Source organism: Otolemur garnettii, unplaced genomic scaffold (genome assembly GCF_000181295.1).
Source record: "Otolemur garnettii isolate 467f Iridium unplaced genomic scaffold, OtoGar3 scaffold00037, whole genome shotgun sequence".
NCBI lineage: Eukaryota > Metazoa > Chordata > Mammalia > Primates > Galagidae > Otolemur > Otolemur garnettii.
Genome location: NW_003852432.1, coordinates 7,174,683 through 7,189,873, shown reverse-complemented (window position 1 = coordinate 7,189,873; position 15,191 = coordinate 7,174,683). Strand labels below are relative to the sequence as shown.

The following is a 15,191-nucleotide window of genomic DNA, read 5'->3' as shown; positions in this document are numbered from 1 at the left end:
GTTCTGCCATCTAGACACTTAAATTCTATACATGTTAAGATACATCGAACATGGATATAACTGTATTTAGGCACAGCAATGATTTAATAATTGGGTTCCATTTTTTACAAGTTAGGCAGTATAGTAAATGTTTGAAAAACCTTACTGTGAAGGTCTGTAAGTATATTATACTTTGCTAGATAATACAAGAAAATTCACAATGTAAAACAAAGAGTATTTATTTTCATTATTTTTAAAAAAAAAGCAACATTTCACAATCCCTGGAACTGTAAAATAGCTATTCTTTCAGTTTACAGAGTCAAGGGAAGCATTTTAAATGTCAAAATATACACAACGAACATGATTTAGCATATAAGCACCAAAAATCCAAAAAGTTTACAAAACTTGTTTAAACTACAAGGTGCATTTACTCAGGAATTACATTCAATTTGAGGGAAGACACAGTACCCCAAGATTCATTAATATTTAAGAACTGGCTGAATAGCTTCCAACTTGTTTCACAGTCAAATAACAAATACTGTTTTTATGTTTTCTTTATACAAACCTTCTAAAATTTAGGTTCCAAACTGAAGTGCTGCCTTATATTATGAAGGGCAGCTTGACCATTCAATTTGTTTATGTTCCAGTTTAAGATACTTCATGTACAACATGTATATAATTATTAAAAGAATTAATAAAATTAAAAGAAAATCAGTTATTTAGTGAATATCTACAGTTCACAAAAAAGTTAGATCTCCTATATTTTTATGTAGAATTGGGTATAAAGTTATTTTGGGTCCAATAAAATTGTGTTTTGAATGTTTTAAGCTTACCCAGTAACTAGGAGTTTTCTAAATATGCCATTATAGCTTTAGGCAATAATTCCTATTATGAAGTTAGACAAATTAAATACAGAATTAACCCGGTTTACTAATCAAAATTGTTGTGATACTAAAGCATGCCTTTTTCCAAACCACATGGTCGATGCTGATAACAAATAAGGAAAACGTATCGCTCTAAATATACTGACTCAGCTGTCCTGAATGATCTAACTGGGCTGGGGAGGGCCTTCGCCCGGTCCCCCAGATCTGGGGAGTTGCCACCTGTGGAGCTTCACTGTAGCTTATACAAAATCCAGCAAGCTATCCATGGTTTTACATGTCATCTACCTTTACACATTTACTCTTTACTGTGTACATTTAAAAAATAATTTTGTTGTGCTTTTCACATCTGACACACGTTTTCGCATCAAACATTTTATTTCTTCATTTCTTGGGAAGGGCAGAGGACAGACTATGAAACGGGTACATCAGGAGAGTCAGACGGTAAAGGAACATCACTCACACAACTAGCCAAATCTCTTTTTAATTTAAAAGATATTGTCATCACAAGGCAACATATGTATGTAAAAAAAAAAAAAAAGTCTTTTCTCTAAAATCCATATTATTCCATGATAGATTTTTCACAGCAATCAGCACAAGTATCACAATTTGTTCGATTATCCACTGGGTATGCTTTTAGAATTGAACTACGTCATCACTGCAATCTAAGCATTGTGCCTTTAGGGGAATGTGCTTAGAAATGGTTCAGTGTCTGCTCCTTATGATGGCTATTTACAATGCTATCTATTTACGTTAGCAATAAATAATCCAGATATCAAAAGAGACAATGCTCATGCACACACCAGGATGGCTGCATGCTCTTAAAATATTTACACGTCGGTGCTGCTTTCTCACTCTCCAGCAGTGAAGGTGCGTTTTCTCCATTAATCTTGCTTCTGAGGGATGCAGCCCTCCATCTCCACAACTTCGGGCCATCCTTCGTATTTGTTTGTGTCCTTATTGTTCTTTATGTGCTATTGGAACACAAGAAGAGTACACAGTTTAAAAAACCTCTGTGATTCACAATAACATGCTTTACTTACTCTCATTTAAGTAACTAACACTCATGTCAATGAAGAGTTCATACAAATTACTGCTCCCTGCCCAAGATATTAAACGAGTGATCCTCACAACCTGTCACATATATTGCAGACTTTCAAGTAACAGCTGAAGGAATAAAACAGTGAGATGTTTTTTAAAGGATCATTTGTTACTCAAAAAGTAAGCTGACATTCTATTAAGTTCTAAAGTGTTGTCAAACAACTGATTCTAATATCCAAAGTGCAAGGAGTAAAATCCTTAATAATTAATGCTTCCTAAAGTGTTTACAATAAAACAACTATATTTCAATGCATTGTCATGTAGGGGAAAAATTTTCCATGTAGAATTTTTAAGTTTCAGAGTTTAAAAAGTATGATGGCAATTTCAAACAATTGATTACCAAGAATTTATGACAAATACATGAATAAGATTATCTGCTTCACATAATTTTCAAATAACTGTTATGAGAGTATGTAACATAAGGCTTCACACAACTTGTTTTTGTTACTTATGAGAATCTAAGACACTAACCTGTTCAAAAGGGCTTTTTGTCTTAATGCCCTTCCCACCACAGAAGACCCAGTTGTCTCTAAAACCAAGATTAGTAATAGATGTACTCCCCAGTTCAGCAATGAGCCGCCGCGCCTCATCGTTGAGTCTTTAAGAGGGAAAGAAGGAATATAACAATAATAAACAATGGGTACTGCACATTTACATAACTGGTTCACCTAGGACATTGAACACATAAATGAGAACATGTAACTTCAGAGAATATTTTAGGGGAAAAAAAGGAAATGTTTTTATAGAGGAACATTCCTACTATTTGAATTTCTTGAATACAAAAGACATTAAATCCAGCAATTAGTTTTAAGTTTATTCTGTTAGTAAGTACCTTTTAGATGTCTTTATTTAATAGCAATATTTCACTTTAACTATGTTAAGTACATCCATCAAATAAATAAGGGATACTGTAGTCAGTAGATGCCTACCTAGGCTAATCCAAGGTTGTAAGCAACCAATATCTTTATAGAATGAATCATGATTTTGAATTTCTACTAAATCATTTGTAACAACATATGAGCAGAATAAAGGTAAATGCTGACAGAAATCTGCGTGTTCCTCACACCGTTTTATTTAAAAGAAAATGACTTTGAAAATAGGGATATAAATTGCATTTCAGTGATAACTCCCCAATGATTACTTTAAAAAATGAAAGTATTAACCACATGCCAGTTAAATATCTATCACAACAATTTTTATGCTAGAGAGAGACTCCTTAAGATTATCAGCTAAGACCTGTTTTCCTGCTTCTAAATGCTGTTAGGATGCCATGGATCCAGAAGACTGTCAAATTCCACTCACAGTTTATCCAAATGTTTTACTTCCAGGTTACTTTCTTAGAAGCCCACATTTGCATCGTCAACATTAGCAGATGAGTTTTGCTGCTCTAACAAGAATAAACAGCACTAAGATGCAGAGGGCAGGCAGTCAGCTCACTGTCAGCTAAGTGGACTTCCTTCTACAGAGAGGGTTTGGAGCGCCATTCATGTTTACATCCCAGAAAAATCACAAACTGGCACCTCACGGACCTTTGGGGTTGCTCATAAAGAGCTGAAACAATCAATGTTAAGTTCACAAATGACAAGAGAAGATTGCTTTATACACAAAAGCTGCCTGCAAACTAGATGATGGTCAGAATGCAAGTCTAGCTCTCCGTAAAAAGCAAGTAAAATATTTATCTAAAGATTTTACAAAAACTAAGAAATATATTGAAGGGCAGTCATTTAATACTTTTGAATTTCAGAAGGGATCATTATGATCTGCCAAAATAAACCAAGCTCATTTAGCCAGAGATCTAGAAGCAACTTGACGATTTAGCTTTATGTTTGCCTCCATTAATCTCTTGCTTTACTTTTCCATGAGAACATCAAGAGCCTGTGGATAAAGGCAGTAATGTGGCAGGCCTGAGTTTCCTACGCTTAGAAAGTCCTGCAAGCAAGACCGACCCTTGGCTGGCATTTGGACGCTTGGATTTGGCAAGGCGTCCGCCACTTTCGGAACTGGTAAGAATAGTTTATTGGGCCTAAACAATGTAATTGATGCTGAACACTTGGTTTTTTGTCTGGGAGGCAGGAGTTTTGGGCTGGGTTGGGCAGAGGGTACCTGCATGACAAGCCCGCAATTAAATCCCTGGCCATTGAGTCTCTAATAAGCTTCTCTGTAGAAAATACTTCCCCTGTGCTGTCATAGTTTGTTGCTGGAAGAGATAAGCATGCCCTGTTTTGATTCTGCTTGGGAGAGGGCTCTTGGCCACTTGAGACTGTTTCCCTCTAGACTTTGCCTCATGAAATGTTTCGTTTTGCTGATTTTGCTATAACAAATCATAGCCATGAGTCCTACTAGGGAATCATCAAAACTAGGTGTGGTTTGGGGGACCCCGCCCACCATATCTCTATGCAAATCTATTTATAGTTTAACCTTTCTGATCTGCCTTTGCAAACTTTGATGGATTATTTTATTTTTCCTTTTAGATATCTTCTATTTAAGTAAAAATAATTTCAAGTTTCAAAAGAGTTTAAAAACATGCACCATACCCAGTACTTTGAGACATGCATTAAACATATAGGAGGTGTCAAAAGGTCCCAGTTCTTTAAAACCCAGAGCAACTAATAGGCTTACGTACATGCAGCATAAAATTGGGAGAAATAAGCTTTTTATTCTATATAAGAGCATCATGAATTTTTTTGCATATATTTTAATTCTTATTAATGGTCTTAACTGGTTGAGTAGTTAAAAAAATAAGGTCACATTATTTTAGTAAAGAATTTTCCTTAAAATGAATAGAAGACTATCCAGTGATGAAAACAGGAAGGCATTCCTAACAACACAGGGATAATCTGGAACAGGAAAGGAGAAGTGGGGGCAGGAGACGGGGTCCCTGGGTTCTACCTCTATCCACACTGGGAAAGGGGGCACATCTGACAGTCCCATAGTCAAACTGTCAAACCGTGCCGAAGCCTCTTTTCTGGAAACACAGAAAACAATAGGAAGAACTGATTTCTAGGTTCAACTGTGATGAAGAAGGAAGAACCGGGTGGGAAATAGAAATCAGGAACTTCAGAAGAAAATCACCATACTGCTGCAGGGGTTTGAAGAATAAGAAATGCTCAAAGAGGACATATTGTAAAAAGTTCAGAAGAGGGAAGTGACTGTTTAAAAACAAAAATCCCCAATAATTTGCACTATAAAAGGGCTAACAATTCCAAAAAAAAAGGGAGGACAGTTTCTAAATTATTGCTACTACAGAATTGTCCTAAAATGGGCTCAAACTTAAAAAAGCAAGCATACAAAAATACAAGGAAAACCACATTACTAACAACAAAACTATGAATACTAGCACCAGGAAGACTCAGAATGAGATGAGACTCATAAAACTATCAAAGGCCACAGAGCGAACTTTTGCTGCTGAGTGTGAATAACGAAGGGAACTGCTGTTCTCAAGAAGAATGAAGTAAAATCAACAGATCAAAGCATGGCTGCCCTTTCCAGGGATGCAACATTCTTCCAAAAACACAAAAAGGAAATAGTAGCTCAAGAAAGTCTATACATGATACAAACAGTTTAAAATAAAGCCTTTTGGATTGTAGAGGATCTTGTTAATATAATCTTGCAAGGTAGTATCAGTTATTTAAGATGCATCATAGAAAATGCTAAGACATTAACTGTACTATTCTGGTTTATAAAAAAAGCAAGGTAAATTTTAGAAAAAAATTTTGTTTCCAATAAAACAAATTGCAATTTCTAGCAAAATTCTAGAAGGAATGACAAGGAGACTGTGTGAGCATTACAAAGCAAGAAGAAAAGGGGGGTAAGTGGGAAGAGAGAGAGAAGTAAAGCTAAGTTAACGTTACCTTGGCCTGTTCAGCTTTCAGAGTTTTCAAGCAGTATTGTAATTAGCATAGCACAGTACATGAATTTCAAGTGAGCATCTGATAGTCTCAGAAAATAACCTCAATGAATAAAATAATGAAACAGCAGCTGGGTAGTATGTCGATTGGGCTACACTGGCAGCTATTTGAAAGTAGTTTCTGCAGTTGATTAATAGATCATGAATTCCTTGGAGGAGGCCTCTAGCAGGGTGGCACACTGCCCTTGATAAACATTTTTATCAATGACTTATATGTAGACATAAGAATGACTTTGGAGAGAGTACAAAGCCTGGATCATGAAAACCTCATAGGACAAATGTCAGAATCAAGACCAAGTGGGCCCAAATGAGCAAAATTAAATTTAACAAGGATAAATGCATATAGTCTCTCACTTAGATTAAACAAAATTAAGTTTGAATGGAGAGAAAAACCTGACTTGGCAGTGGTTAAAAAAAAAAAAGTCTGAAATCAAATGAAAAGATCTAAGTATTTAACTTGACCAAAATCTCATGAGCCAAAAATGTGATGTGACTGTTTAAAGAAAACTAATACAGTACTAGTCTGCATGAATATTCAAAGAAATGTAATCGCTGAAACATGGCAAGCTAGCATCGGCACTGTACCCTGCCCTGGCCAGACCACATCTGGAACACTGCTGACTTGGTGTACTCATTTTAAGAGAGACAATAATAAACTAGAGAATGCCCAAGAAATATAGCCAGGAGGCTAAAACAAACTGGAAACTTCACATGATAAAAGTTCAAAAAGCCATGTGTATTGAGCCCCAGAAAAAGAAAATTAAAAGAGAAATACTGATTAACTTTAAATACCTGAAGCAGTAAACGATTTGAGGAATACATTTACTGGCAGAAGTCAAAGGGAGATCACTCTGAGAACCTAAAACTTATGATCATTTTGTTTTGTTTTGTTTGTTTCAGATAGAGAAATGGCCGGGGTATGAGCACCAGTATAGATGAGAAGTTCAGTAGAGAACAGAGAAGTTCCAAGAGAATCTTCCTCTGGGTAAGATTCTAGTAGTTCTAGTGACCTTTAAGATTCCTTATTACTCCATAATGTCCACTTTTTCTTCTACTCTTGTTCTGTTGCCCAGGCTAGAGTACTGTGGCATGATCACAGCTCACTGCAATCTTGACCTCCTGGGCTCAAGCAAGACTCCTCCTGACTCAGCCTCCTGAGTAACTGCGACTACAGGTGAATACCATCAAGCCCAGGTGTTTTTATTTTTGTAGAAGGTAGGTCTCACTACATTGTCCAGACTGGTCTTGAACTCCTGGCCTCAAGCAATCCTCCAGCCCATGTCACATGCCTAGCCAAGACCATAGCAAAATTTAACTCACTCAAAATATTATATTCTTTATTAGATGAAAAAACCAAAAAACAAATTATTTTAATGTGAAAATGGATGGAAAGTGGGCATTATTAGAGATTTACACTCCTTGAGGTACACATTTTCTTAGACAAAGTTTTTTCTGTTTTGTTTTTTAAATGAGCTTTGTAGCTAAAGTCAAGAACACTGTGATAAAGAGATGTAAAGAGGTTTTCTTTAGGGCAGAGCCTTTCACTGTAAATCCAAAAAAGGACCAAAATCCATGGCACCATCCTCAACTTATTTCACCATTATATGTACCTGTAAAAGACTGGGGTTCTAGGGAACAGACTTTGGGAAATGATGTGATGGACACCACTCTGGTCAATCTGCTGAAACTTACAGTACTGTCAAGGGGATCATCATATTTGTAGTCATTAGAAAGCAACGAACAACACAGAACTGGGTACTGCTTTCCCAAGGCAACATGCTGCCCAACTATCCATTTTATGCCCTAAATACCCTTAGGTATAAGTGGAAGAAAAAGAATTCAGTATAAGGTAAAACCCAGTGGCCTTAGGTGAGAAGCCATAGCACTTCAGCAGCAGGAAGCAGCACTCTCACTCAGGTGTGAGAGGGAGTGCACCATGGCTGATGGATCACAGCGAATTTCTACATTCAAACACCTGCCAACCACAAACTAAAAGTTACTGTAAAATTGAGATTGTAAACACATTTATATTTTGTTACATTTAACACATGTAGACTGCCTTTCATAAAGACTATTTGACCATTTCAGTATAAATGGTATGATGTTCATAGTTTATTTTACTAGTGTTTAAAGGAAGAAAATACTAGAACTGTAAGTTCATGTGCTTTAAAATGAAAATACATGCAATCCAATTCATTTAAATGCACAGAAGTTGAATCATATATTGACCAAGTGTAAAGACATCAACGTTTAAATTTCTACTTTTACCTTGTAAGGCTGAACCCTTTTCTGAGGCTGCTTTTGATGCATTGAATGAATGAGTACCAAAAAATAGCAGCTAAAGAGTAAGCATCATTCCTGCCTCAGTTCCTGGTGTGGCTACGGTTTGTTAGTAGTACATCAGCCAATTAAAGGGAACGGTTCTTATCAGGTGTAACTATGAAATAATCTGGTGAAGAAAAGCAGTCATGTGTCTATTCAAAGAAGTGGGGGTTTTTGGTTTTTTTAATGTTAAAAATCTCAAATTATATATATAATACCCTCTTTTCTCAGCAAAAGCAAAGTAGCAAATCACTTGTTTTTTGATAAGGAAAGCCTAATTACATTCTCTTTCATTCTATTTAGTTATATGGAAATGGTTGATGATGCTAATTTTATGTTAACCTTCAATTTATGGATTTAAGGTAGCCTTAGTTGAGTCAGATTAAAGGTACCGATGTCAGTAGCTTAGAGCCCTCTTAAAGCAGCACTGTTTCCTTAGTGTTAATCTGCAGTAATAAAGCTATACACTAAGTATATTTATAGAATTCAATACACAGAAAGACATTGCACGTTCCTGTGTGGCTCTTGTAATATTAGGGATTTTTAAATTAAAATCTATATGGGATGTTTTTTGATCTTGATAAACCATCTGGAGAAAATATCATAGAAAACATTTTTAGAAAGACTATCAAAGGGGGTATACCAGAGAGGTATAAAGTACATTAATTTTTATAAAATAGTTATACAATAATTGAAATAATATCTTTTGGGAACAGAAATAAATAGGTCAATAGAATAGGACAGATTCCAGAAACAAAGCCAAATGTACATAAGAACCTGGTGTTACACCACAGGCACTGTAAGTCTCCATTACAAATGGAGTTTTAAAAATACATAAAAACAGTGAAATCACTGGAAAATAAGATTTGATATCTACTTAGAGATGGACAGATACTTCTCAAGTAGAAAAGAAGTTTGTAAGAAACTAAAAGGAAAATCCAGAGACTTTACTACACAAGAATTAGTCTGAACATATATAAGTCAAAAAGTATCATGAATTAAAAAAATTAAAAGCAAAAGATGTGCCAAAAACAAAACAAAAACAAAAACAAAAAACATTTTTAACACAAATAATGGTTAATATTCTTAATCTATAGAAGGCTTAACAAATCAATATAGGTCAACTTGACCTATATTGGTCAAAAGACAATTATTTAATTTAATCTATAGAAGGCTTAACAAATCAATATAGGTCAACTTGACCTATATTGGTCAAAAGACAATTATTTAAAAAAGGGGGCTAAAACCATCCCCTCAAAAGGAAAAAATGCAATCTCATTAATAGTCAAAGAAAGTCACATTAAAACAAAGTATATTTTCAAAACTCTTAGAATTGGAGCTTTTAAAAACTCAATCATTAGCGCCATTGAACTTTTGAGTAAAATAAAATAGGTATACAAACTCTTTTTTTAAAAGGTATAACTTTTAACTCTGCAATTTCACTTAAAAAATAAAATCTACCTCAAGGAAATAGACATATTTCCATGTTCATAGTTCCATAGTGCATAGTGCATCTTGCAAATTATGAAGACTGGCAATAGCCTAAGAGTTGAGCAATAGGCACCCTACTGAGCAGATTTTAAGTCATAATGCAAGTTTAAAAAGAAGACATGGCAGATATGTACAATTTTGTAATGAACAATATTTAATGTTATAGGAAAGTATTTACCACATTAGTAAAAAGCTATAAAAACTATCATTTATCATTTCAAGTATTTGAAATGAAGAAAATATGTGCATTTAAGTCATCTAGAATGGAAACAAAAATATTATGAATGGTTATCTCTAAGTAGTGATTTGAATTGTAACTTTGTTTTCTTCTTTGTGCTTTTCTACATTTTCTAATTTTTTACACATATACAATTCTAAGGAACAAATTAACAAAACTATCATCTATTAGAGTTTATGAAAATTATATGACTGTATCTTGGACAATTTATTCTACTTTTAGAAATTTATGCTAGGAACACAATCAAAAGTGCAAAGAAAAAAATCATGTAAAAGGATGTTTATCACAATGTTACTTATAACATGAGAAAGTTGGCAATAGTAGGGGAATTTTTAAAAAGAAAGGTGAGCCCAGATGATCAAATGTTGATAAACCGTAAAAAATGCTACTGAAGAATATTTATGTCAGGAAAAACAATTCAACATGATAAAGAAAATATAAAAAACTGTATGTATAATATTGATTAAAATACAACAATACATGCATAATAAATATTTACATAGACAGATAGGAAGGAAGCAAACCAAAAAAATACTAATTGTGGTCATCTAATAGTTGAATTACTTTGCCCTATTTTACAAACTTTTTCAATGAATATGTATTGCTTTTATGATTACCAATTACAGCTCTAAAAGGTTGAACAAAGTTTTGAGTTTACGTACTTGGTTGCTCCATCATCGTATGTTCCCATCAAGACTATTGTTCCATCTTGTATGGCCTTCAGAAACTCAATAAATGGTGCCACATCTGAAGAAAAAGAAAAAACTTGAGGATTTTTTAAAATGACTTGAGTAACCCTCACACAATCTCTACAATTATAAAATATGAAGTATCTGTAAATCAGTTAATTTCTAATATAATCCAAAAGTGGTCCGAATTTTCTAAAGTGCTTAAAAATTGTCAAATTTGTTCTCTATATGATCCCACCATCAATTTATAATTTCCCAATTCTGATTATCCTGTCATTTATACTGACATTCCTAAAGCTAAGTCAAAAAAACCACAGCAAAGGTATGTTAAACCATGACATATAAAGTAAAAAAACTTAGAGATCTCTCAGATACAAACAGCTGAGACCATAACAAATCTGACTCTGGCATCCCCTGGGTAACTTTCAAAGGGGCTCTTGGATTTAAGGATCATGTAAGCACCTCTACTTGCTATAAACGGGGGGAAGGAATGTAGGCTATCATTAAAAGCCAAACTAATTATGGCAAATATTACAGACACTACTTATTTCATCTAGTAAATCAAAATCAACAAAGACTACAAAAAAAAAAAAAAAAAAACCAAACCAACAACACTTCAGTAGTATCAAACTGGTGATGCCAAATAGGTCAGGTATTACAAAGCATTTTACATCTTCAACTTTACAGCTCCCAAGTCTAAGGCCAGTTCAAAACCAAATTACTTCAAATTTACTCACTTTCTACAGCAGAAAGAGTCCAAAGATTTTCTATAATTGACTATATTTTATAATAGTATTTTCAATGCAAAAAAAATGTAACCAAGTAGTCAACAAACTGCTCCCATTTCAATGCAAGGATGGCTATAAATGGCAACTATTTCTTAACTGGAAGAGTTTCTTCAGCAGAGATTATCTACCTGCGATAAGTGGAGTGGGGAATACCTGAGCTTCTGGTCATGTGTTTGATTTCAACAACAGCTGTGTAACAGTGTTTCTGTTAGTAAATTTTGCTAGGACACATTATGCCTTTAGAAACTAAAATTGATGGTAACATTTTAAATTTATACAGCTTGGACAGCTATGAAATGTTCCTCTAATTTCACTTAAGAAATAAATAACACGTGGTATCTTATTACAAGCTGAAGAAATTTTAGAAAAGTTATACTAACTGAAGACCTTTAGCAAGAGTTTCAGGAAGCCTAATAGCTCTGGGCTCCTGGGGAATGTATATAAGTGGCCTGGGGAGATGCAGGGGAGATCCTCATGCTGATAAACTTCCCAAGCTAACATAAAGAAGACTCAAAAGATGGGTGGTGCCTGTGGCTCAAAGGAGTGGGGCGCTGGCCCCATATGCCAGAGGTGGTGGGTTCAAACCCAGCCCCAGCCAAAAACAGCAAAAAAAAAAAAAAAAGAAGAAGAAGAAGAATCAAAAGATTCATCATGTTGGCCTTCCTTGAAATGTGAGGAAGAAATCTCCTAGTTCCCGACAGCATTCCTCTTTGGGGTGCCAATCCCCGGCCCTGGCATGCGGTCATTTCTTCCACTCCTTAGAAGACTTCTAAATACACGAGGGGAAAATATCTGTGGATTGCTCTAAGTCCAGTAAATGAGATAGAAAATCCTATTCCTTCTCTAAAACATTCATCTATTTTGAAAATTAGTCAGAAGTTAGACTGATATTCTAAAACCTGACAGTTTCTCCTGTATGTCTGAATGCTCCTAGTTATGACTTATTTGTGAGACTGAAAAATCTCATGTAAAGAAATCAATTCTATCAGTCAAAAATGCTTAAAATGGTTATGCTCGACTTCAAACTACTAATTCTTTTTTTTTTTTTACATTTCAGACAGAAACCTAAAGGATTCCAAAGCTTTTGAATTAGTTTTCCTGCAGAACATTGGATTTAGATATTTTCAAAACACAATTATAAGAGGGACTTTACCAAACAAATGAAAAGAACGTAACCTGGTTCTTTGTACCCTCAATGAATCCCCAACAATAAAGAAAATAAAATATTAGATATTTTTGATATTATTCAATTCACACCACGAATAATTTTTCTAACAAAACAAAGTATACATAATGTGACTTAAACATGGCTGGACATTTAGTGACAAGACAGAAACAAAATGAACACAGACAGCATCATTATTCTCTCTGTCATGGGCTACATTATATTGAGGTGATTCAGCAACAGTACACAGAGTTGTTATTCATTCTTACCTCCTCCCCACATGTCAAAGTATTTAGTGTCTAATACTTCTCCTGTTTTTCCTGAAAGAGATTGGATTCATATAAAATTATGCAACTGAAATATACCATACTCTGTATAAAACAAATGATTTTATACCATGATTAATGCGAATTCATAAGCAAAGAAGGAATTATTTTGAGACCTTAAAAATCTTACTTGTTTGAGTATGAAATATGTTTTTATTTAAAGAGTGATTTTTAATACGACATTCTCATTAATCTTTTCTACCAAAGAGTGGCAAACAGAAGTTCATCACTGACTACAAAACACTCCAATTCAAAGTTAGATATATTTCATCCTTGTTACCATCTTTCCTTATTAAAGAATGACCCCCAAATAAATCTTTTACAAAAAAGAAATATCTGCTCAAATAAGAGGCCACTTGTTATACTAAAGTCATTTGAAAATAAACTTTACATTTATTTTCCTTTTAAAACGTATTTTTTGCTACTAAATAAACATATTAAATGTTTTACCTAAGAAAATGAAAAAACAACTACCTCTTGTGAAAGTAGTAAAATGTATTTTCCTACACAATGAACTGGGTAAGTGGCTGATGGTTTCCAACCCATCAGTTTTAAGGGATACTTACTGCATCAGAACAGAGAGGATCAGAGTGCAGTTAGGCCTCACCTAACGGGTTCAGTTATTAGTTTTGATTTTGCAAGAACACCGAAACGTTAATAATTCAATGAATTTATTTATACCAGCAGAAAAATGTGGCCAATACTGAAAATTTATAATAAACTCTCACTCTGTCCCTTCCCCTACCCCATTCAATTGCCCACCATCCTTTGTCATTCAACACATCTTCATTCCTGTCACCCTAACTTCATATTATGACAGGACTCCAAAATTTGTAGCAAGATTTCATCCGCATTTGATTGCTCTGTTTTCTGACAATCTCATGAGAAGTTCTCTACAGAGAAAAACAGAGAGCTAGGATGCTTTAAAAAAAAGTGTGCTATAAATAGACACCAAATCCCCATCTACAGAGGATTTGGGGGTTGCAGAAAAGGAGGGAAGTCTTTAGCATCAAGAGTGTTAATTTCTAACCTGACCCCTTGATAGTAGAGTACATTTTACTTTGGGGCACAAGATTACCCACTGACTACCTGTATAAGCTAAAATTTTTCTTACCATTTACTAAGGCAACATTAATTCCTCTTCCAACATTATTCTTAACACCACTCATTAAACTAAAGGGGGAAAGGTCAAAAGAAATTTAGGATTAGATACTGCACATGAGCATACAGAAATAAAGTCATGTGAAAACAGGATATTACATAAATGTTCAATTGTTCAGCAATGCAGAGGGAATTATAAGGTCTCTACTAAGTCAGGGAAGATAGTCTAATGTTAATTTTAAAATAATGTCCTTAAATACATATGAAGAAAGCATTTGGCCTGAGATACTAGACTATTTCTTGCTGCTCTGCATCAGATTATGAAATAGCATTTTAGAAAATCCTTAAAATATATGGACATTAAGCAGAGACTCTGCACCATTCTCAAGGGATCAAACAACAATCTCTTTTCTACTTTCTGCAATATCAGTCTGACATGAAACAGAAGTAGATGCTATCCCAAGCTTTTATAATCAAAAGCAAGGGTAGGGAAATACTCTTTCATGAATGTTTTACCTAAGTGAATATTCTCTTGGTAATTATCAATGTGAAGTTTCTCTACACTCAGAAGAAGGAATGCTGTATTCTTATAGCTACTTATCTAATAATGGTCTGCCTGAGCCATCTGACATCTATGGTTGCTCACCAGCTATTACATAAAGACAACGGCATTGTGAAATGGAAGGCATCAGCAATGTATTTGCTATTCACTTCAGTTTCATTTATTAAACTAAAATTGTGGGTACCTTTATTAATTGTAAAATGTCAAGGTAAAAGTAATATTCTCAGCAGGGTATTGTTAGATGTTTACCAACTGGGTGGTATAAGGTTAGGGAGAGTGATTGTAGGCATATATATGACGACACATACACACATGCATCCATATGGTGATATATTTGTGTATGCCACAGGCACACAGACACACACACATATATATATATAGAGAGAGAGACAAAATTTATTATCGATGTTACTGATATAAAGAATGTATTTTTAATTTCACAAATAAAATCTATAATACTTTGCTATAAATTCCACATAACCAATTGATTCTCACAGAATGTGCCAGTTGATTAATACAGAACTCATACCTGCAGCTAAATTATGGTTGCAACTGAGATATTAAAACAGCAAAGATTTACACTGAACTTCACTCTTCTGTCAATAATGTGAGCAAAGTCTTTACTGAATCTGTTTTCAAAT

At 34.4% G+C, this 15,191-nt stretch overlaps 1 protein-coding gene across 3 annotated transcripts in view; it reads right to left on the bottom strand.

Annotated features, from left to right (window-relative positions):
- Positions 1–220: 220 nt before the first annotated feature.
- The window catches only part of FAM3C (family with sequence similarity 3 member C), a 47,173-nt gene continuing 32,202 nt past the window's right edge, over positions 221–15,191 (bottom strand). For all 3 annotated transcript variants that reach the window (XM_003789786.3, XM_023513209.1, XM_023513208.1), the window contains exons 6-10: positions 14,002–14,060; positions 12,831–12,881; positions 10,582–10,666; positions 2,433–2,559; positions 221–1,834 (exon numbers count right to left, since the gene is read on the bottom strand). In XM_003789786.3, coding sequence (XP_003789834.1) covers positions 1,745–1,834; positions 2,433–2,559; positions 10,582–10,666; positions 12,831–12,881; positions 14,002–14,060 — 412 coding nt within the window. In that variant the 3' untranslated portion in view covers positions 221–1,744. The remainder of the gene's footprint in view (positions 1,835–2,432; positions 2,560–10,581; positions 10,667–12,830; positions 12,882–14,001; positions 14,061–15,191) is intronic.